The sequence below is a fragment of the Hypomesus nipponensis genome, chromosome 13 (genome assembly GCF_054491055.1).
Source record: "Hypomesus nipponensis isolate SF chromosome 13, ASM5449105v1, whole genome shotgun sequence".
Classification (NCBI taxonomy): domain Eukaryota; kingdom Metazoa; phylum Chordata; class Actinopteri; order Osmeriformes; family Osmeridae; genus Hypomesus; species Hypomesus nipponensis.
Genome location: NC_140373.1, coordinates 18,063,397 through 18,084,874, shown reverse-complemented (window position 1 = coordinate 18,084,874; position 21,478 = coordinate 18,063,397). Strand labels below are relative to the sequence as shown.

The window sequence follows — 21,478 nt, the reverse complement described above, 5'->3', positions numbered from 1 at the left end:
AGGCTGCAGGCTGCAGCCAGAGCCATCTCGCGAGGGGGCTTTGGGAACTATGTCGACTTCTGGCGATGACGGCTGTGTGCAGCAGGAGCGGAACAGAGAAACCGTCCTCCAATGCTGTAGAGGGCAATGTATGCAACAATGTCGATGTGGCATTGTTGTTGACTCGATGCTAAGAACTGAAGCACACGAGTTAAATGACTGACGTGGACTTTCATTGTAACTACAGACTGGAAAATTCAAGATCTACCAGAGCTCTTACATTTATATTTACAAAGAGGTCTGTCTCGCCTTTCCTTTTGCTGGTTTTAAACTGTCAACTTAAACCAGGTGAGTGTGGACCTTCTTGAAAACCATCCCACTTTGTCACTGTGCCTGTCATCGTGGGAACTGTTACCTTTTAGCCAGATTAGCTACATAGTCAGGTAGACAGAAACGGTTTAATTATTAACTGGCATAAAAACGGAAACACCAGGCCTACGTTTACGATAAATTAGCCATTATGCAAACAAACCAACCGTGTCCATCAGCTTACAGTTTTTTGTAAAAAGTTGTTTCTTATACAGCTCTCAAGCCAAGGCCACAATGAGTAAAAGCAAGGTGATAAATCTGAAAGACAAAATCAATGGTAACGAAATGGACCTAAGCCTCTGTAACTTAACAGAAGTACCGGTCAAAGAACTGGTAAGTGCTTTTTACATGTAGAAAGACTACATTCACAATTAGTTTAGCATCAGACCTGTATGTAACATTTTCTTAAATGTGCCACCACAGGCCGCATTCCCCAAAGCAACAGTTTTGGACCTGTCCTGCAACAACATCACCTCATTACCTGTGAGTAACACTTGCATCCTAACACACATTGTCTTTCCTCAAATAATTATTAATGGAATCTATGGTTTTGACTGTGTGCAGCCAGAGATCTGCAACCTGACTTACCTGGTCAAGATAGACCTGAGCAAGAACCAGCTGAGCAGTCTACCAGAGGACCTGGGTCGCCTAAGCAACTTGCAACATCTGGACCTGTACGACAACAAGCTGAACATCCTACCTGTTAGCTTCTCAGAGCTCAGGGTATGCACACACACATACACACACACACACACTGTACAAACTGGAATTATTACTGGATTTATAACAAACAAATGTTCCTTGTGGCTTGTATGTGGGTCTGTAGAATTTGAAGTGGTTGGATCTCAAGGATAACCCTCTAGAACCACAGCTAGCAATGGCTGCAGGTGACTGTTTGGACGAGAAACAATGCAAGCAGTGTGCTTCTAAGGTAAGAAGACAGAGATGTCATGGACAGAATGCCGCAAAGACAGTGAGATGAGAGAGCTGGAGTAGCTTTGTTGAAAACAGTGTTACTGGTTTATAGTGAAAAGGCTGTATTTTTTTCCAAGGTTCTCCAGCACATGAGATCCCTTCAGGAGCTGGTGGATAAGGAGAGAGAGCGGCGCCTGTTGAAGGAGAAAGGTGGGTACTGCAAGTGTATGTATCCCAGAGATGGTTGGTTGTTGGCTCATGAAATCAAACCAGCAAACCTATAATATTAGAGGTTGGTTTCCAAGCTAAGACATTTACCCACCAGTGTAGTCAGATAACAAAAAATACGTTTTTCCAGATGAGGGATTGATGATAGTCCATCTGCTAATCCTGCTTTATTTCCTTTCTCTCCACTATCAAAACTAGAACTAGAGAAAAAGAAGGAAGCCCAGCAGAGAGCGAGAGAGGCAAAAGAGAGAGAGGCTCGTAAAAGAGAGAAAGCAGAAGAGAAGGAGAGGAGGAGGAAAGAGTACAACGCTCAGATGGCTTCCATGGCTGCTCAGGAACAACAGAAGAAGAACAAGGAGGAGAAGAAGAAGAGAAACGGACAGGCTGCTGGTAGGACAGCTGCATTGCACTGTTGGTCAAACCATGTAAACTTGCTGTCACCTCATCATTCATTCATGTGTTATTTATTTCATTTACATCTCAAGACAAACAAGCAGTGGTGGACTCGTTCCCAAAAGCCAAACGCTCTCTCATTGGCCTGCTGTTCAAGATCTTCCTCCTGATGCTGCTGGGATTGGCTGGAGCCATAGGGGCTTGTCATCTGACAGAGCTACAGAAGGAACCTGTTTGTGTGCCAATCAATGTTGCCGTGGGTGACAGCCTGTCGTGGGCACGGGAGCAGGAGAATGTGGTCAGACAGCTGGTGCACAAGCTGTCCACTCTGGGTCAGGAACTACTGGAACGCCAGGCTCCGTCTGAAAACTAATGGTCTCTCTGCCTCCATGTCCCCCTCTTTACCAGCCCAGGGCTCCCACTGGCCTTTACTATGCTCAAACATGGATTTAGTCCAAAGCTCACTTTTGAACTTTACAGGACATTGGGGTATGGGATTTGATAACAGTGGGGGGCCTTGCATTCTTTAACTCGCTGGACTGTGATGTGTGGGTTGGGATGAGGGGGGGTGATAAGTTGGATGATCATCTTAAATTCCTATGGAATTGTCTTTGTCCTGGTTCTTCAGTGCAAGGTCCTCGTTTTTAAATCATGGCATAGTCTTAATAGCCACCTCTGTATTACGCATGTACCTACAGCCTTACGTGGCTATGTAGTGCCCTTTGCAGAGCAGCTTGGAGTCGGAGAAGCCCAGCCAAACAAGTGGCCTTGTCTGTTGTGCATTGAAGTGCCCAGAGCCAGAAGGACAAGATACAGGACATTGGTGTGTTAGGCATTCTAAGTTTTTCCAAAACTGTGTGAATGTTGAGTTGTCACATATTTAATGATAACATCTAACTATCTACTCTATAAAGTCTATTGATGCCTCCAAGTTTTGCAATGGCTGTAATACTTGACCAAGTCCATGGCTATAGCAGCATTTTTCCTTGCTGATATTCAATCATGTTTCAGCTATACTTAAGATATGTCAACATCAATAAACGTTTGTGTGCTGGCCAACCATTGCAGTTGTTTTCTATTACTAAATAATCTTAACGAGGTGTGTTGGTATTGAAGCCTAAAACCGATCAATAAAACAAATAAAGAAATACAAAAATCCAAAGTAATAAAAAAAAGACTTGAATTTAATATGCGCATTATATAGTAAACATTTATTACCCAAGCCCAATCGTTTACAGTTTCCAATATATTTATGGAAAACATTAATGAGATGTCCATGAACCTCAGAAAATCATGTACCCAATCGAGTATAGATCTGTAGAGAATACATCCCTAGATGGACCTTCCCATTCTCTGTCTTTGTGACCATTTACAGACACAGTTAACTAATACTTAAGTACTGAAAAGTACTCCACTTACACTTGGCACATGTACATTTCTTAAAAGTAGGCTCGCCTCTGAAATGAGTCCCAAAATTCTATGTCATTCTCTGGCTCAGCCAGAGACCTGTATGAAGAGTATAATTTGGTCTAAATGTATATTTGGGTCTAGGACATCTACTCATGTTCTTCCTTCCTGACTTTGACCAGAGCAGCATCACAACAAACATGTAGGACTACAGAAGGAGGTGGACCCTACATACCTGTGTATGTACAGTTCCTGGGCATACAATTAGTAAAAACAAGAGTTTCCAGTTCAGGTCAATGGTAGCCTGATGCAGCTGTATGCCTGGGAACACTTTGACCGTAGTCACCAGTTTGAAAACAGGAAGTTGTCGGGCAGTGTTCACAGGGAGGCATGTGATGTGTTTGGTAAGGTCCCTTCCAGCCGGCTCTCGCGGGCCTTCCTGTACTCCTGTTCCTTCATGAAGGCCATGTCGCCCATGAGCTTGGTCCGCATGGCCTTGTCCACGGTCAGCCCCAGGGTCACCTCCTTGAACACCTCACTCACGGACAACTGGAGGACAAGAGTTGGAGCAGGATGACTACACATTGCTACCATGTCACTGACGTCCCTCCTTCCGTTTAAACATGATCATACTTTGACTGCCATACCTCATGGAAGTGGAACTTTTTGAACATAGCGATGCTGACTTTGTTGTCCAGTCCGATTTTTGCCTCAAACTTCTGGATTCCCAGTTTAGTCACCCCTAGAGGACAACACCATTGTCACAACAGAAGTTGGGGGAAAACCTTCAACACATTGTAACATTGCTTTAGCATAAACATGATCCTCTATTTAAAGCACATCTTCTAATCCAGGAGGAGAGGGGGAGTCTATGATTGACTGTGAAACACAGTACCATAGCAGATCATCATCCATGTAACCTCTTTCCCCAGGCCCTTTCCCCTGTAGCATGGCTCTGGAACAACATCAGAAGACTATCATTATCAGCTCTTATTATTCAGGTCAGTCGGTGAAGAACCAATTGTAATTTTGTTGCTGTTTACCTGCGATCATTATCTCGAGCTCGGCAAGAGAGGGGTCGCTGGGATCTGTCAGGAAGATGTTGACGTCGCCCACCATACACTGCTCTTCCTGCATCGCTGGGTCAGCCCAGCGTTGCTTGTCCAGGATGATAAACGTGCACTCTGGGAGAGGAATGAAAGGAGGGATGTAGAGAGAGACATATCTACTGAAGACAAAAAGGCCAAATAATAAAGGCTGATCACCGGTTCGATTCTTTGGGCTGTGTGTGTGTGTGTGTATGCGTGCTTACTATCATCGTCCTCCCGCCAGCTGCTCTGCATGTCATACTCCTGTTCCAGAGTCAGAGGTTCTGAAGCAGTCAACTGCTGCAGCTCAGAGGACTCCATCCACTGGTGGTACCTAGCAACCACAGGGACATACAGATGATACCTAGCAACCACAGGGACATACAGATGATACCTAGCAACCACAGGGACATACAGATGATACCTAGCAACCACAGGGACATACAGATGATACCTAGCAACCACAGGGACATACAGATGATACCTAGCAACCACAGGGACATACAGATGATACCTAGCAACCACAGGGACATACAGATGATACCTAGCAACCACGGGGACATACAGATGATACCTAGCAACCACATGGACATACAGATGATACCTAGCAACCACAGGGACATACAGATGATACCTAGCAACCACGGGGACATACAAAATACACCTAGCAACCACAGAAACATAAATGAGACACAGCTTACAACAATTAGCTGAGCGTGGACAGGTAGCCTATAGGGTCTGAAATGTGTGCGGAGATGTAGTGCGCGTGCACTGTAGACAGAGGACGTTGTTACAGGTCCCTTATGAAGCAGCACAGACATAGGGACGTGGTCTATAGTGAAATCTAGACAAAACCTTGAATATAAAATACCTGGGTACATGATCTGCGTTGTAAGGCACCAACACAACATTCTTCCCCTCCAGTAACGTATCTTCGTTTATTCTCATGGTATGCCACCTGTCATACAACGGGTAGCGAAGTAACTGTTTATTAGCATCCCAACATTGCGCTCTAAGATTTACTTCACCATTTACTTACCTTTACAAGTACTGTTTGACTCACTTCCTTGTTTGCTAGGTTCGTTGGTTTGGTCCAGTGATGTTGGTCGTTATAGCCAGCTAAGCGAGCTAACCCGCCATCTACTGGTCTGGAATCGATATTAGTGAGACCTGTGTAGAATGGTAATGACCGTGATGTATTTTGATGTGGTGCTATGAAACAGTAAATGTTTCAATTAAATAAAACAATTCTTTGGTTATCAGACAGCCTATATGTCTGTATGTAGCCTATCTGTCTACTGGGTCTTTGGGTGTTATCTTTGATTCAACACAAACATTTTACAAACAAATTCTGTTGTCAAAGGTAGTTTCTTTCATTTAAGGACTATTGCAAAACTTAAACATTTCCTCTCTTTCAAAGACTTGGAAATTGTTATTCATGCACTTCTATCGTCTTGAATTGATTATTGTAAGAGGGACATTATCTCACTTTCAGGCCCCTTAGATAATCAAACCAGTTCTTTTTTGCCATTTCACAGACTCGGATGAAAACAAATTGGTGATCGTGGCTTTTCAGCTGTAGCCCCTACTCTGTGGAATAAACTGCACATTTTTGTCAGGTCATTCCCCATCACCGAGACATCTCGGTCTCGTCTTAAAACATATTTTTATTCTTTGGCTTTCAAGTCAGTTTAGGGTCACTCGTACCTACTGTAATTGTGTTGTTTGTTGTTCTTATTTATTGTTGTTTTGCCATATTTTATGATTTTGTACAGCACTTTGGTCGGCATTGGCTGTTTTTAAATGTACTCTATAAATAAAAATGACTTGACTTGACTTTGTAAAGCAATGGAACCTTGTATTACATGAAAAGATAACACAAATGATAATATCAACAATATTGATTAAACCATTCTAAAAGTGGGAGACTTTGTTTATTGAAACAGCGAATGTATAATCAAGAAAAGACCACTAATGGTTGAATGGGACTTTATCATCAGGAAATAAAATGAAATGTAGTGCAGAACAAGCAGAAGCAACTAAAGAAATTATACTATAAAAGACCAAACGAATTTCATAAAAGAAATCCAAACAAAATGTAGACCCTAATAACATATTGCATTGCCAAATGTCAACAACAATGAGGATTTTAATCGTACAGTAGTTATGCCATCCCAAGACAGGGAAGATCTGACTGACAAAGCCAGCTCCTGTACAGTGTGCAAGATGTATTTGTTTGTCTTAGGGTTGGTAAAAAAAAAACCCACAAAAACAAGTATTGTGTTACAGTTCAGATGTGAGCTAGTTTTCTTGGGAGTTGTTCCTTGTCTTGTAAAAAGGAATAACAAATGTTTTTGGAATTTAAATCATAACAATGAGTATTTACTCATATCTTCCAAGAAAGAGGGAAATAATTGTGCAATGTTGGCTGGTGCACTGCAGAGTACCAGAACAATTACCATTGTTTCTGCATATTATACAAATTGGCTGTGCCTGCCTATGACTGCAGCACAACCCATGGGTTGTTTGATGATATACCACACCCTCTCGAGGTTTATTGCTTTAGTCATTTATAGGATATTTGGCTACTATATGATGCAAATAGAACCTGGTGCTTGGATAAGTCAGTCCCATATAAACCTTTACAACTTACATAATATAAAGCTTTTACAGGAATCCATCCTTGCGTTCCCTTTCTAACTGAACCAAGAAAACAGAAAATGAAACCTTTAGCCTACAAACTACTACCTAAACATCTGATATTCTTTTGGCAAGTGGTTGACTTAATTCCACTGGAATCTTGACCTACAGACATATTTATATGCAGCTCCTTATCTCTTTAAAACTCTTTAATATGTTAAACATGACAGTAAGTGTTGATGATGGAGGAGTGTGCAGGGCACAGGTGGAGCCACAGTCTAGACCAGCTGCAGAGGAACCTTCAGATTCAGTTGTGTCTGCATAGTCCCTCTGACTACTGATGGACAGGAGAAATAGGCTCAGTGTTAAGGTGTTGTATTTAATCTATTGCCAAAAGTGCTGGTTAAATCATTGGACTAGAAGTGCACAGTTCTCAAATATATTACGGTGGTTAATGCCAAGGAACGGTTTGTATTTGACAAGACTCTAATACTGGTAGAGCACAAACGTGTTGCCACAGCAAGAGTTTTTTAAATTCTTGTTGATACAATATTTATTTATGTATATTGCATTTAACAAGGAACCATTTTATTGGTAAGATAGATCAACTATCTTGAATCTTTTATCTATTGGTGAACAAAGCATACAATTGTATGCACTCTTTGGGCCTCTAATATATCTATAATATTCTGTTGCATCTGTTTTGTTGCATCCACCACTTTTCAGAAACATTTTCAGAAAATGTTAATTGATATTCTTCACAGATTCCAAATTGTTAATTAATTATCCTTAAGGATGTTTATCATGTCATCTGTCCCTCTATTCTCATCTCAGCATTATGTTTCTAATCTATCTTTCGACCATGCACACCTGATCTTAATGCCCTATATGTTGAGTCTTAACGATTACAGAGATTGGGGGCTGATCCTCTCTATGGCCAGAGGAACTACAGCCTGGGTAACCTTTACCACCTACACACTCACACACACACACAGACACAGACATACACACAAGCACATACACACAATCCCCTTGTAGAGATTGGTCAGCTCGAACCACGGCTAATGAGATGAAAGGATCTTAATCCTTGGAGTTAATGCTAACGTACTGCTATCACACACAAACGCACACACACGCACACACACACACACACACACACACACAGTCAATGACCCACACAGCTACTTTGGCACTATGTAAGATAAGCGCTTAAGACAAAGAGGCAGAGAAAGATACTAACCAAAAGGGAATAGAATGGAGAACATTTTAAAATGTTAATTAAATGAATTGTTGCAAAAGACGGGAGGGAATACAAAAAACGTTTGTGCGAGAGAGGAGGGGAGGTAGAGAAGGAGAGGGCATACTGTGAGGTGTGTGAGGTACAGAAGAGTAGATCAAACACTCTCAGATGGAATACAGTTGTCCAAACTCAACTGGGGAATAAAGAGGAAACAACTCAACAGTTGTTCAAAGGTAAGAAGTACATAAGTGTGTGTTTGTCTGTAGGTGATTCGAAGGTGTTTGAAGTGCGTTTTTGTGTATATACTTTATACACAAGTATACTTTCTTTGAAAGTATGTGGCTTGGATAAGGGTGTCTATGTTGGTGTTGGTTAGTTTGAGTCAGATGTTTGTACTGGGTATGTGTAATTGGATAGCTGTTTTCACAAGCAATGTCACAGAGGGCTTCACATACGCCCATAGAACTGCCCCTCGATGAAAGAAAGTGAGCAGGTATCTGGGTGTGCGTGATTAAGAGTGTGTCTGTGTGTATGCATGTTCGTGAGTGTCTGAATGAGCTCTCCATGTTAAGCTGAAAAGCCATCTGCAGGGCAGCAAAGCCACACACACAATCAGTACTGGACTCAATCAATCAATTGACCATTACACTTCTTTGAGTCACCTGTCTCCTCTTCTGCCCCTTGAGCTGTTTCTTTGACACCGACTACCGCATCTAGTTTTATTATAAGGTAAGTTAGGGTAAAAAAGATTTGGAAGTGTAAAACTGCATGTAAGCATGAGATAAATATTTGTATCTTCAAAACACAATTTTCAAAAGTGAAGAAAAATATGTGGGATTTAGGACCTGGAACCAAAGTTTACACTTGGTTTACTAGTACAGTAATCGTTTGACCTTTATTTTGAAAATCCTTATGGATGACTTATCATCACCGTCAACGGCTGACATTTAGCGTAATTAAATGACTCACATACAGCCTATCCAATTTATTGCGATAAAAGGACAACTTCAATACTCTTAATTTAGAATGTTAATTTTGTATTTAGAAAATGTGTAGTATTATTGTTTTCCAAGAGCCCATAACAAAACAATTCAAAGCATACACTTAGGAGAAGAATCTGTGGAACTATTGATGTAATATGCGAAGATCTGGTCCAATCAGTGGGATTGCTTGAAACTGTCAGCCCAAATTTGGCGATGAAACAATAGACCTATCACCTTAAAAAAATATTTATTAATATCACATATAGGCCTAATGTTAAAGAACAAGCTGTCTTATTCAAGATGTAAACAATATAAATTATATAATTATTATAATTATTATAAATATAGCTGCAAGCAGCAATGAGGTGGCCAAGCAGGTCAAATGACCCAAAGTTTAGACATCCTCAGAACAGGGTTCCGAGTACATGCAGCAAGTTTTGGTGCGAATACATCATAGATTTGCTGAGAAACAACCCAACTTCCTGTTTGGAGGCTTTGCTGCAGATTTTTATTAGATGTACAGGACAAATGGTTTAGAAAATTAAAATCCCTTTGATAATTGGAGTGAGGATTGCTCTGACGATGAACTGTGCCAATTCTGGGGAAGATTGGACAACGGTTGTAGGAGGAGTAGCGAAAAAACGTTTTCCCTTACAATTCAAAATGGCAGAAAATCTATATAACCCTCTTGATCCAGGGAATCCAACGGTATCTAATTTTGAAAATTTGGCCATACAGTTCCAAAGTTACTTGTGTAAACACACACACAACTTTGACCCGTTGGTGGCGCTAGAGTGCTGAAACTTGGTGAAAATAATGAGGTGGCTGTCCTTAACGAGTGTGCCAAATTTCACAACTTTTTAACCTTACGGTTCAAAGGGCTGCCATAGACTCCAATGCAAGCAAGAAATGTCTTAATAATAAGAAAAGGAAGAAAAACAATAGGTGGTTTCGGAACTTCGCTGCTTGGCCACCAATTATAATAACAGTCTGCTCCTGCGCATCGAGAGGAGCCAGTTGTTCGACCATGTCACTAGGATACCTCCTGGAAGCCTTCCTATGGAGGTTTTCCAGGCACGTCCAACTGGGAGGAGAACCCGGTGTATTCCCAGACCTCGTTGGAGTGATTATATATCTCTTCTGACCTGGGAACACCTAGGGATCTCCTGGGAGGATCTGGAAAGTGTTGCCACCACCACCCACCCTCGGAAAAGCGGAAGATGATGGATGGATGGCTAGTAATAATAAAAGAAAAAACATAAAAATAAATATATAGGATGCATGAGAAATATTAAAATAAAATGTTAAATGTAAAAAAGATGTATTGATGTCTTGATTTGTTTTCTTGTTAACAGATGTTAATTATGTATTCAAATAAAGTTTCAATTTGTTTAATAAAACTGAGCAAAGAGGCTGACAATTTGTAGCTTATAATTACATTTGTGGATGTAAAACTTTCCAAGAAATTACAACATACAAAAGCAAGAATATTTAGTTATTTTATTATTAATAGAGACAGCCAAAAGAAAATGCTTATAAGTTGCGTTCAGTTAGTTTCTATGCCGACGTTGACATAAACAAAAGAAAATGTTGTGCTAGGCTCCGCAATTTGGATGTGTAGACTAATCTTCAGAATAGTAATTCTATGAAAAATGTATTACTGTATTTGATCATGCATGTGTGCATGAGAGAAGATTAGGCTAATCTCTGTCTCACTTTTTTTACATACATGTTTGTGTTTCTTAGAGAAAGAGAATGATAGATGATAGGACTGGGGGAAATTTAAAAAAAATTTTTTTGTCAGGTTAAAAGATTGATTATTTGGAAATCTTTCTCTCCTTTTTACAGAAAATATTCTTGTTGCCATGGCAAGGCGTCCACTCTCTGAGCATCTTGCCTTTGGCAGTGGCCATGTTAGATCCTCGCATGAAGCTCAGCTGGATGAAGAGGAGGAGGAGCATGGGCCCATTTTCTCTCTGTCCAAGAGCTCCATGGACATAGTCATGACAAGAGGGATGCCTTTCTTGCGAGATCCTGCCTTGGCAAGACTGGATCTAAGACGGAGCGCCAGCCATCACACCCACACAAGTCAAGCTATAGCCCCAAACATACAAGCCCTGCAGCAAGCGTTCATTCAGACACCTCACAACAAACATAAACTACAACAGACACACACATTCCAACCCACAAACTTATCCCAACAAGGAAACGCAAAATGTGAGAATTGTAACGTGTGTAGTGGGAGTGGGTGTAGTGGAAGCAGCACACCAGACACAGTTATATGGAAGGAAGGGACTTCAAACCCCTGTAGTCATACTGAGCAAGCCCTGTATTCTCCTGGATCTCCCTTCTCTAGACAGGCCTCTGCCTTTCCTACTCCTCCCCCATTCATTTCACCCCTTCAGACCCCAGTGGCATCCCCCTCACATACACGCACATATGTCCCTTCCCCACTGCTACTACCACAACAGAAACACACAGCCATCTCACCCACATCTACCTCTGGCTCCTCTGGGACAAATGTGGAGGGGACAGGCACATTTGGAGGAAGTCTGCTGGATGCGGAGTGCAGTGAGGAAGAGAGGGACAACGGAGAGAGAACCCCCAGCCTGTTCACCAGTCCCAGCGACACACATCCCCAAGGTGGACTTCCAGGAACCATAGTTGAAGCACAGAACTGCAAGACTCATGTACCCTTTGACAAACTGCAGAAGAGAGACAGAGTCTCTTGGCATCATATGGACTTGCCATGGTTATCAACAAACTGTCTGTCTGCCTCCTCCCCCTCCCAATATCAAAGGTCTGAATTCACGTCATCGCTCAGTGACTCACAAATGGATGGCGGCTTCTTCAAGTCTGCCCATGTGAAACAGGAGACGGCGAGCTTGGTGACCTCCCAACAGCTGTGTCAGGGTCGGGGTGGCGGTGCATGCAAGGAGGAATGGACGATGACGTCCCAGGTGGAGCTGAGAGACATGGCGGTCCAGGTGGGCTCTCCTTTTGGATCCATGTGGAACCTGGGGAGACACCTGGGCTCCTACATGGGATCCCACTCCATCTTGGGCTCTCCCCCAGGGTCGAGACTCAACCTGAGGGCATCAGTAGGCTCCCACTCTAACCTGGTGTCTCCCTCCTCCAGCATGTTCCGTGTGGACAGCTCTGGAGAGGAGGGCAAGGGGGAGGAGAAGGACGAGGTGGTGTGGGAGGTCAGCACTCCCCCACCCGCACCTGGAGGGAGGAGAAGGTCCTGTCTGAAGGTCCAGACTGAGGAGGGGAGGAGGACTGGGGGGAGGGATTACACACGGAGGAGGAGCAGTATGAAGCAGGTGCAGTGGGATGAGGATGGGATGACATGGGATGTACACGGAGCCTCTCTGGACCCCGAGGAGTTGACCTCAGCCATACAGAAGCACCTGCAGAGGAAAACCTACAAGACCAGAGAGAACAAGACCAAGAACAAAACCACCAAGATCAAGAGTCCTGCCACAGTAACTGAGACACCCACGCCCACGGTCCCAGAAACCTCAGCACCAGTTGAGCTCTCTACTGCAGTAGAGAATGAAGCAGAGCCGGCAGTTGTAGAGCAAAAGGAATATAAGGTAGAGGGAGGAGAAGGGGAGAAAGATAAAGAGGTACAGGAGGAAGATGGCAGTGCAAAGGAGAGGGAGGAGGGGGGAACCCAAACATCAAACAAGTCGCCCTCCCTTGAGAGAAGGCGAATCCGGACAAGGCGCAGGAGCGTGATGAGGTCACTGAAGAAGCCTGGCTGCTGTGTTCGCTTCAGCAAAGCCAGCGACTGATGCCAGCCACTGCTCCTGTGTCTGTTTAAACTCACCGTGGTTGTAAACGAAGGAGGCACATGGAACTTCTCATTTTGTATGCGTTTCCTCCTGTTGTCAAACAATCATTGACACAGTAGCTAAAGATGGAAAAGGAAACACATTATATTTACTGTCAACAAATACACAATTGCCTAAAAAAGAATCAGTGTAATCTCATATCCAATGTGTTACGTCTAATGTATTTGTAAACATACCTAGCATAGATGAATATCAGACAGATTAACTAGAGGGGAATTAGCACTGAATTAGAGTAGACATTTACCAGGACTCATCCATACTAACTTGTTGTTGTCCAGGTTTACTCCCAGTACCTCTCTTCAGCCTTTGCAAGACAGGCCCACAGGGGCACGCATGCGTAGGGTTTAACTTACTGTATACAGTATGTCAAGTGTGGAGAAATGAGAAGAATGGTCTGCTGATAAAGAATGGAAGAATGCTGGACAAATGTCCAACAATATAATCTACTATTTGGACCATGACTGAATAAAATGTTTTAAAAAGATATATTGTTATTGATCTTTCACTCATCTATAACATACACTTATTGTGTATTAAAAAATATGACGCATACACATTCACACACATTTTAGTGGGCTCACCCACTGTCACAAACACACACTGGGCATGTGAGCTTGGTGAACCATGACGGTGAGAGCGGTGGACGGTTCTCTGTAAGGCCATTCAGGTGGTTTCTGTTAGATGAGCCGGCACATTCCCTGTCATTCACTGTACTAAAATGCTTCACTCTCTGGCTGCTTCTATTGGAGTTATTGTTGTCATATTTTACTCTTTAGGAACCAACAGAGCATGTGCATGTGCGATACCATGTTGATTAACAAAGCCAGAGCTCTCTCCATTCATCAATTTTTCTTGCATGCCTCTAGCTGTTTGAGTATAACTAGAAAGACCTTGTTCCAGCAGGCGCAGAGACACAGGGTGTCCTGGTTTGGGGTTGGACAGGGGGAATGAGATTAGTTAGAACAGAGTTTAGAAAGAGGTTCATCTGTGGGCCAGTGTGTCATGTGACATGACACCATGTAACCAGGAGGTGGGGGGAGGTGGGTGTTGTTTGTTTGTGTGGAAGTGAATGTATACAGTAAGGTCATGTATTCTCTGTGTGCCTGTGTGTGTACGTATGTTTTTTTTTTATTGTGAAGGGACTCCCAGAATCCCAGCAGCAGTGGAAAGCCCAGGCTGCAGGAGAACAATCCAGTGTTGGCGCTTTGTGAACATGTTTATTGTCCCTGGAGGGGCGTATATTTGTATGTGTATGCGTGTTTTGGGGGAGTTTAAGTCTGTAAGCACGCATATGTCTTGAATGAGTGTGTGTGCGTTGAGGAATGTGTTTTGATCGACATCTGTATCTTTGTATGTGTCTACCTGTTTGTCAGGAAGATACGTTTGTATATTTGTGTGTGTGTGCGCAGGTGAGAGACAGAGGTGGTTTGTATGTTTGTATTTGTGTGATTGTGTGTTCGTGTGTGCATGTGTGTGTGTGAGGGGTGAAAGAGAGGTGGTTTGTATGTTTGTATTTGTGTGATTGTGTGTGAGTGGGAGGGTCCTGAGGCTGCAGTATAAATAGTGGGGCCTGGGGACAGGGTAGTGATCATGTGGAGGATGAAGGCTGTTCCTGGGAACCCTCTCCTGCTGCTGCTGCTGCTGGTGGGCCAGGCTTCCCCGCCAGCTGCTGCACACACCCTCAACAGCCCCGGAAGTCAGCCCCAGCACAAAGTCTTGCACTTGGGTGAGAAACACACACACACATACACTTAATAATATTCAAATGCATAACAGAAATACACAAACATAAATGACAACAATTTTCAGTCCAGGATTTCAGTTACTTGAATCTCAGGCTTTGAAAGGTAATCACTCATTTTTTGTTGCTGACCAGAGATCAGTTAGAAATGAAAAAGTAGCTGTTTGTGTATGGCTGTGACTGTTTCATGCCAGGTCTGTGATCAGCATCCCTGTGCTTCACGGATTGCTTCTCCTCTCCTTTCAGATTGGCCAAAGGACTGTGGCATGTCCCACTTCAAACCCAACATGGCTGAACGGATCGTCTCTGGTAACGAGGCCCGACCTCACTCATGGCCGTGGCAGGTGTCCTTGCAGGTAACAGATTATCCGCCAAGAATACAGACATTCAACCAAGAAGTTGACATTGATATACCACTCGTGTGTGTATGTGACTGGAGGACATGATGTCATGTATCATCCCTGTCAGGTCCGTCCTCGAGGCAGTAAGCACTACATCCATGTGTGTGGAGGAACACTCATCCACAAGAACTGGATCCTTACTGCTGCACACTGCTTCCAGAAGTAAGAATCGTCTCTCATGCACACACATTACTGAATGCTTTGAAAGTAACCATAAACAAATTCTGGAAAGAATCCACACAAGTCAGTCCCCACTGTCTGTTTCTATCAGGGGGAAAGCAGAGGATGCTGGGAGCTGGAGGATTGTTGTGGGGAAGCACCAGCTGAAGCGGTCTGAGAAACCTGAAAGGATCTTCCCAGTAAAGCGTATCTACAGGCATGAGCACTTCCGTTACCCAACCCACAGTGAGCTGGACTATGACATTGCCCTGGTGAAAGCTGGCACAGACATCGTGCCATCCAACTTCATTCGCTACGCCTGCCTGCCGCGCAAACAGACCAGTCTCAAACCAGGCCACTACTGCTGGGTCACTGGCTGGGGGGATACACGAGGTGAGGAGACAGGAAGGTTGAGGAGGGTTGAGGAGGGAGGGGAGACAGGACAGTTGAGGAGGGAGGGAGGTTGAGGAGGGAGGTTGTTGAGACAGGGCGGCTGAGGAGAGGGGGAGGTAGAGGAGGGAGGTTAAGGACACAGGAAGGTTGAGGAGGGAGGTTGTTGAGACAGGGCGGCTGAGGAGAGGGGGAGGTAGAGGAGGGAGGTTAAGGACACAGGAAGGTTGAGGAGGGAGGTTGAGGAGACAGGGATGTGAGGAGGGAGGTTGAGGAGACAGGGATGTGAGGAGGGGGGTGGGAGAACAAGGCTGAGGTTAAAAGGAATGAGTGGAAGGTTGAGAAGGGGCAGGGGATGAGAGGATCTGATGTTCTGTCCCCTGGATCTAAGGTGGGAAGGAGAACGTGTCCCTGGCTGAGGCTCTGAACCAGGCTCGTCTGCCCATCATTGACTTCAAAACCTGCCGGCAGAAGAAGTTCTGGGGTGAGCGTGTCAGAGACTCCATGATCTGTGCTGGCTTCAGAGACACCGAAGGTCCACCTGCAGCTTGTCAGGTAAGATTATCTCCAAAAGCTTTCCCTCCATGCCTGATGACAGGCATTAGAATACCTGTTATTTACTGACCCAATAGAAATAAAAATACAATACACCTAAAAGTACACAAAATGGACGAATGCATGTCTTTTTCAGGACTGGAGATAGGAGACAAGTCATAGTGATTATTTGCTTATACAAGTATCGACCTGCTGTCCCAATGTTCAGTATGCTTTACCACCTCCTCCACCTACCCTCCAGGGGGACTCCGGTGGTCCTCTGCTATGCCAGGTGGGACATGACAGCTGGGAGGTGCATGGGGTGGTGAGCTTTGGACCAATTGGCTGCACCGTGGAGAACAAGCCCAGTGTGTTTACGCGCACAGCAGCCTACATTCCCTGGATCGAGGCCACACGCATCAGAGACTTCTTCCTTCACTAAGCCTCTTCAAATATCCCGTACCTCATCCAACATCCTGTGTCTGGGGACATGGAGATATACTCCTGCCTAGTCCCCGTATTTTAAGAACTTGTAAGACTTGTCTATGGTTAGGATATCAGCATCTATGACACACACACAGAAAACTGGCTAGCTGGCCTATTTCCCAGGTTGAAGCTCTAATATGATGAAAGAAGATACACACTACAGCATGCACAGCACAGCAGTGGCTTCTACAAGCCTCGGATCTGACTTCCTTATTTAACACAATACCTAGTTTATTTACCAATTAAAGTTTATAAAACCAAAACACTGGTGGTATCTGTTCTTCTTGACAGTGTGGTAAATGAGACATGGACAAAGAGAACACGCACATACACACACCATACCTTTGAGAGGTCATGTTTACTCACTCCAGGCTTCCATGTCTAAGTACCACTAAACTAGTACCCACTGAATATTTATTATTATTACAACAGTATTATTTTTAAGACTGTGCTGGGGTGAAATGCTTTCAGTAGGTTATGATGACACTACTAGGCTGATGACATTGATGATATCAATAATGTTATGTACTCCAACTGTAGGCAATCAGACATGTAACCTTGCCCAATTTTAAATGTACATCCACTGAGTTGGAACAACAACTTGGGCTTAATATCGGTAAAGACAAAGGAGATTCATATGTCTACCAAATAAGTTTTCACATATAATTGCTGGGAAAACTATACAATTTCCATTTTTGACTGTGTGTGATAGAGAATCCTCCAGATGGTGGGAACTTGTCAGACACTTGAGGGGAAAGAGCACATACTATAGGAGGGCATGGAAGTAGAATTCAAGTCGTTATTCAGTCCATGGTTCAACAACTTGCTTCCAACAGCATCGCAAAACGCTCCTCTCAGCAGAAGTGGACAGTGATTCTGGGAAAGCTAAAAAAGGTGACTGAGGACACCTGGTGGTGAGTTCAGTACAGACTTGAAGAGGAGGATGAGCCAGTGAGGTGATCCCAGTTGTTATAGAGAGCGTAGGCACTAGACATGGCCAAGCCAGCGAGACCGCCGCGAGCCACACCCTTCAGGCCTCCTGTTCACCACCACACACACACACACACAGGATGGAAGAGTTGTGAGTTTACCTGCATATTTACACAATCATCTGCAATTGTGTATTTTTTACTTTCCATTGCAGTCAGTAGTTATGTTGTCACAAAAAAATGTAACCAAGTCAGTACTACGGTTCTACCCTGTACCCATGCAGAGTCGGACGCTGACAAGCACAGTGTTTCCAAACTTATCTCACCAGATGTTAATAGTGGCTCTCTGAAAAGTTGCTAAATTAGAATTTAATTAGACTTTGGTCGTGAGGCAGATGACAATGAGAACATCTTGCAAATGCAACACATATTACTGGGGCATACAAAAGGAGAGGGCACACCAAGGTTAACACATTTTTACGTACAGGCTTTTAGATGACATACTTGCAGAAGTTTGGGTTTTGGAGTTTGGGATGTATATTTACATGTTGTGCTTGTAGCGCAACCACAATGTAAAGAGCCCCATGAGGCGTGTTGAATCCACTCTCTCTACTTTATAAGTTGTGTCAATATTTATATTTTGAGCTCTACAAATGATCTCAGTCATCTGTGAGATCATTTCTTAATGTCTACACTCAGTCCACACACATGTTTTGCCTTTGGGCGTACATGCATTGAGATTGCATTCTGTTGTTGTCATTAGTAGGCTTCAGCCTTAGATATTGTAGGTGACTGTTACTGTCAACAAATGAGACTTGTTCAGTAACCAATTTTTGTTTTTTGCTTTGGTATCGAAAATGGTATAGAGTACAGTGACATTTCACTGGTATTGGTACCGACTACTGAAATGTTGGTACCGTGACAACATCAGTAAGTACAAACATTAACGTAGATACAACAAGCATATATATACACCTTAAAACACCACTGATATTTCTCAGCATATTCATTCCAGATTGTCATAGCATCAGAGACAGGTAGGACAGCCATTCATTGTCCTCCTCCATGGATGGAAGGAGCCTTCTCACAGATTAGCATTAAAGACAATCATCTCAGGAGAATCATTTCAATCCCTTTTAATCTTCAATCTTTTATAGAGGGTTTTCACAACGCGTCATCTGACCGGAAGTCACCATCTTGGAGGCACTCGGCATCACAACAAAGCACAGGCACTGAAGTATATCCCGAAAGTCGTCAAGGAAAATGTTGAATTATTGCCGTGTTTTAGGTTGTACCAATCGGACAGATCGAGAAAAACATTTGGTATATTATCGACTTCCAAAAGTTGGCAAAGCTCAACCAAGATCTATGAGGGAAACATCTGGACAACATCCGTATTTGTTCGGAACATTTCTTGTCAGGTATTGTGAAATGTTTATTTCAGCGGCTCATAACCAATTTCTATTGTAATGATAATATTTTTACTAGTAAATAGTAAAAACAATTACTGCTTTTATTGTGTGCTTATTTTACTGTAAAGCTGACATTGACATAATATAATTCATATCAAACTACTGCATGTGTTTGGGTTCGGCGAGAAAACCAGGTAGTTAACAATATCGGGATATCCAACTGAAGGCAGAATCACCGGGTCGTCACGGATCCAAGTAGAGGGAGCTAACTGGTAGGGATCTGCACCGCCAATAAATCCTAATGTCTCAAAATATCGACCCTTTTCTTGTGGTGTAAGTCCTTCCCTATATGCCTTTGGATCTTGGACGCGTTTTGATGACCATTTCGGTCGTTTAGACATGGCTACAAATGTACCAAAGAGTATAGAATATAAATTCTTTGGTTGTACTCCATTCAGTTGTTTACACCGAGTGCCTCCAATATGGCCGCGCATCCGGGTTACCGCCCAGAACGTGACGTCGGTGAAAACCCTATATAACACACTCTGTGCATTGATTTGAGTTATTTTGTAGGCTAATTACAGGCTTGGCCTGAGAAACAAAACAGTGGTCTTAGTACGAATCCTTTGTTAAAATAAAGGCTGAACTTGAAGCACACACCTGTGGCTTTGAACAGCATCCCAGTGAGTGTTCCAGCAGCCACTGTGTTGATGTCGTCCTCGGCTCCTCTGGCCTTCTCAATGGCCACACCAAATACACTGTACAGCAAGGCTGCAGGAGGGCAGAACACACCCAGCTCAACAAACAGCACACCAAGACAGGCACATCTGTTAAACATGGAGGAAGAACATGTTCAGTTAGTGTGGTGGTGTTCTGGGAGAAGCAGGTGAGAGCTTACCCACTGAGCCCAGTGTGTTGGCCCATGACGCACCCTGACGAGTCACCATGTTCAGAATCCTGAAGAAGAAATGTCACGTCAAACCAGGTGAGACCTCTCACTGGTGTAGGGTCATCATTCTTAACAACGTCAAACCAGGATCCAGTTGTTAAGAATGATGAGGCTAGACCAGTGTGCATCATACCATGACTGAAACTGATCATGCCTGTGTAATCCTAATTTCACTAGTGGAAGGTAGTGAGAGGTTGCTTACTGGACATTACGAGGTTTTGACCAGCCCATGTCCCGTGTGTCCTTCAGGCCCAGTCTGAGACCGTTCACTGTGCCGAACGCAGCACCTGCAGAGTAAGTGAGGGATGAGGAGGGAGAAGACAAATTACACAAGCTAAAACTAGAGGCTCACTGAAAAGATACTGACAGTGTGTGTGTGGATGGGTCAGGAAGGAGGCCTCACCTGTGATGCAGCAGCCACCAATGGTAAAGAAGGCCAGTTCAAATCGTCCTCTGGTCTTACTGGCTCCTGTTGGCAGGATGAACTCATCTGTATCCTGTGGAACCACAATGTAGGCGTAGTCAGGAACACTGACTGACATACGATATTCAGTATAGTAGTTGTTAACGTTAGTTAGGCTTCTCAGCAGTGCAATACAAACCTGAACCAGGTAGCGTGGGTCGACATTAAGGTAAGGAGAGAGAGGGCTCATTCCTGTCACTTGGAAGAAGTACCAACAACAGCATTAGTACAGTAGCAGTGGGAAATATCAAACTATTGAAAGCTGTTGCCCCTAACAGCCTTACCTAAGTAAAAGGTTTGTTACCTAACTTGTTAGCAAGCTAACGACGACTTTGAAGAAGCTAATCAGGCTAAGTAGTTTGTCTGAGACAACTGAATGAAATCTGCTGTCGCAAGATAGACTAGTCACTCAAATGGGTTTGTCCTCTCAGTGCTAGAGCAATACAATGAACGACTAGTTAATGTAACTTACATGGTACACCAGCTAGCTCGGTGTTGGAATATTCAGACGCACTCCCTCCAAAGAGATTACCGAGTCCGCCTTTGAAACCACCCGATCCCGGAGCGTTGTTATCCATGTCTGGAGCGACTTGAATATATTCCAGTACGAATCGTTGAGGGAAGATGTGGCAGACAGCTAGCTAGATAGAACAGCTAACTAGCCTAACTATCCGGCCTCTTAAGATTGCTATCCCGAGAACGTGATTCAGACTCCAACTGATTAAATACATACATAAACATAGGTAGGTATGACTAAGCGGTGTAAAACACAGTGTATCAATGTACCTTGAATCTAGATCGCATCCGAAAATAAAGCACTCATATTTTCATACTGAACTGGTTATTGCTTTTTCATTTCGCTGTCTTCCTCTTGACCTCCAACACGCTTTACAGTAAAGCGAGTTAGCGACA

General features: G+C 43.5%; 6 protein-coding genes across 8 annotated transcripts; 4 read left to right on the top strand and 2 right to left on the bottom strand.

Moving 5' to 3' along the window:
• Window positions 1-74: 74 nt before the first annotated feature.
• On the top strand, window positions 75-2,943 carry lrrc59 (leucine rich repeat containing 59). 2 transcript variants are annotated; one of them, XM_084670887.1, is made up of 8 exons: window positions 75-327; window positions 564-681; window positions 772-831; window positions 913-1,071; window positions 1,175-1,279; window positions 1,401-1,473; window positions 1,690-1,881; window positions 1,977-2,943. In XM_084670887.1, the coding sequence occupies exons 2-8, from the start codon at window positions 583-585 to the stop codon at window positions 2,255-2,257; spliced, it is 969 nt and encodes a 322-aa protein (XP_084527013.1). In that variant the 5' UTR covers window positions 75-327; window positions 564-582; the 3' UTR covers window positions 2,258-2,943. The 2 variants fall into 2 exon arrangements, with proteins under 2 accessions (XP_084527013.1, XP_084527012.1); XM_084670886.1 differs by having other exon boundaries at window positions 76-681.
• A 104-nt stretch (window positions 2,944-3,047) lies between these two features.
• On the bottom strand, window positions 3,048-5,585 carry nat9 (N-acetyltransferase 9). Of its 2 annotated transcripts, XM_084670888.1 has the most exons (7): window positions 5,419-5,585; window positions 5,251-5,337; window positions 4,604-4,713; window positions 4,335-4,475; window positions 4,187-4,246; window positions 3,939-4,033; window positions 3,048-3,840 (listed from the first exon to the last, which is right to left on the bottom strand). In XM_084670888.1, the coding sequence occupies exons 2-7, from the start codon at window positions 5,325-5,327 to the stop codon at window positions 3,670-3,672; spliced, it is 654 nt and encodes a 217-aa protein (XP_084527014.1). In that variant the 5' UTR covers window positions 5,328-5,337; window positions 5,419-5,585; the 3' UTR covers window positions 3,048-3,669. The 2 variants fall into 2 exon arrangements, with proteins under 2 accessions (XP_084527014.1, XP_084527015.1); XM_084670889.1 differs by lacking the exon at window positions 5,419-5,585 and having other exon boundaries at window positions 5,251-5,412.
• A 5,522-nt stretch (window positions 5,586-11,107) lies between these two features.
• On the top strand, window positions 11,108-12,048 carry LOC146260513 (uncharacterized). The gene is made up of 2 exons (XM_084670567.1): window positions 11,108-11,932; window positions 12,043-12,048. The coding sequence occupies exons 1-2, from the start codon at window positions 11,108-11,110 to the stop codon at window positions 12,046-12,048; spliced, it is 831 nt and encodes a 276-aa protein (XP_084526693.1).
• A 28-nt stretch (window positions 12,049-12,076) lies between these two features.
• Window positions 12,077-13,042, top strand: LOC146260512 (uncharacterized). The gene has a single exon (XM_084670565.1). The coding sequence runs from the start codon at window positions 12,077-12,079 to the stop codon at window positions 13,040-13,042; it is 966 nt and encodes a 321-aa protein (XP_084526691.1).
• A 1,650-nt stretch (window positions 13,043-14,692) lies between these two features.
• Window positions 14,693-16,769, top strand: LOC146260511 (elastase-1). The gene is made up of 6 exons (XM_084670851.1): window positions 14,693-14,828; window positions 15,090-15,199; window positions 15,312-15,406; window positions 15,516-15,796; window positions 16,185-16,348; window positions 16,590-16,769. The coding sequence occupies exons 1-6, from the start codon at window positions 14,693-14,695 to the stop codon at window positions 16,767-16,769; spliced, it is 966 nt and encodes a 321-aa protein (XP_084526977.1).
• A 383-nt stretch (window positions 16,770-17,152) lies between these two features.
• On the bottom strand, window positions 17,153-21,478 carry timm23a (translocase of inner mitochondrial membrane 23 homolog a (yeast)). Its single transcript, XM_084670853.1, has 7 exons — window positions 21,039-21,478; window positions 20,706-20,764; window positions 20,507-20,600; window positions 20,306-20,390; window positions 20,053-20,111; window positions 19,815-19,925; window positions 17,153-17,852 (listed from the first exon to the last, which is right to left on the bottom strand). The coding sequence occupies exons 1-7, from the start codon at window positions 21,142-21,144 to the stop codon at window positions 17,734-17,736; spliced, it is 633 nt and encodes a 210-aa protein (XP_084526979.1). The 5' UTR covers window positions 21,145-21,478; the 3' UTR covers window positions 17,153-17,733.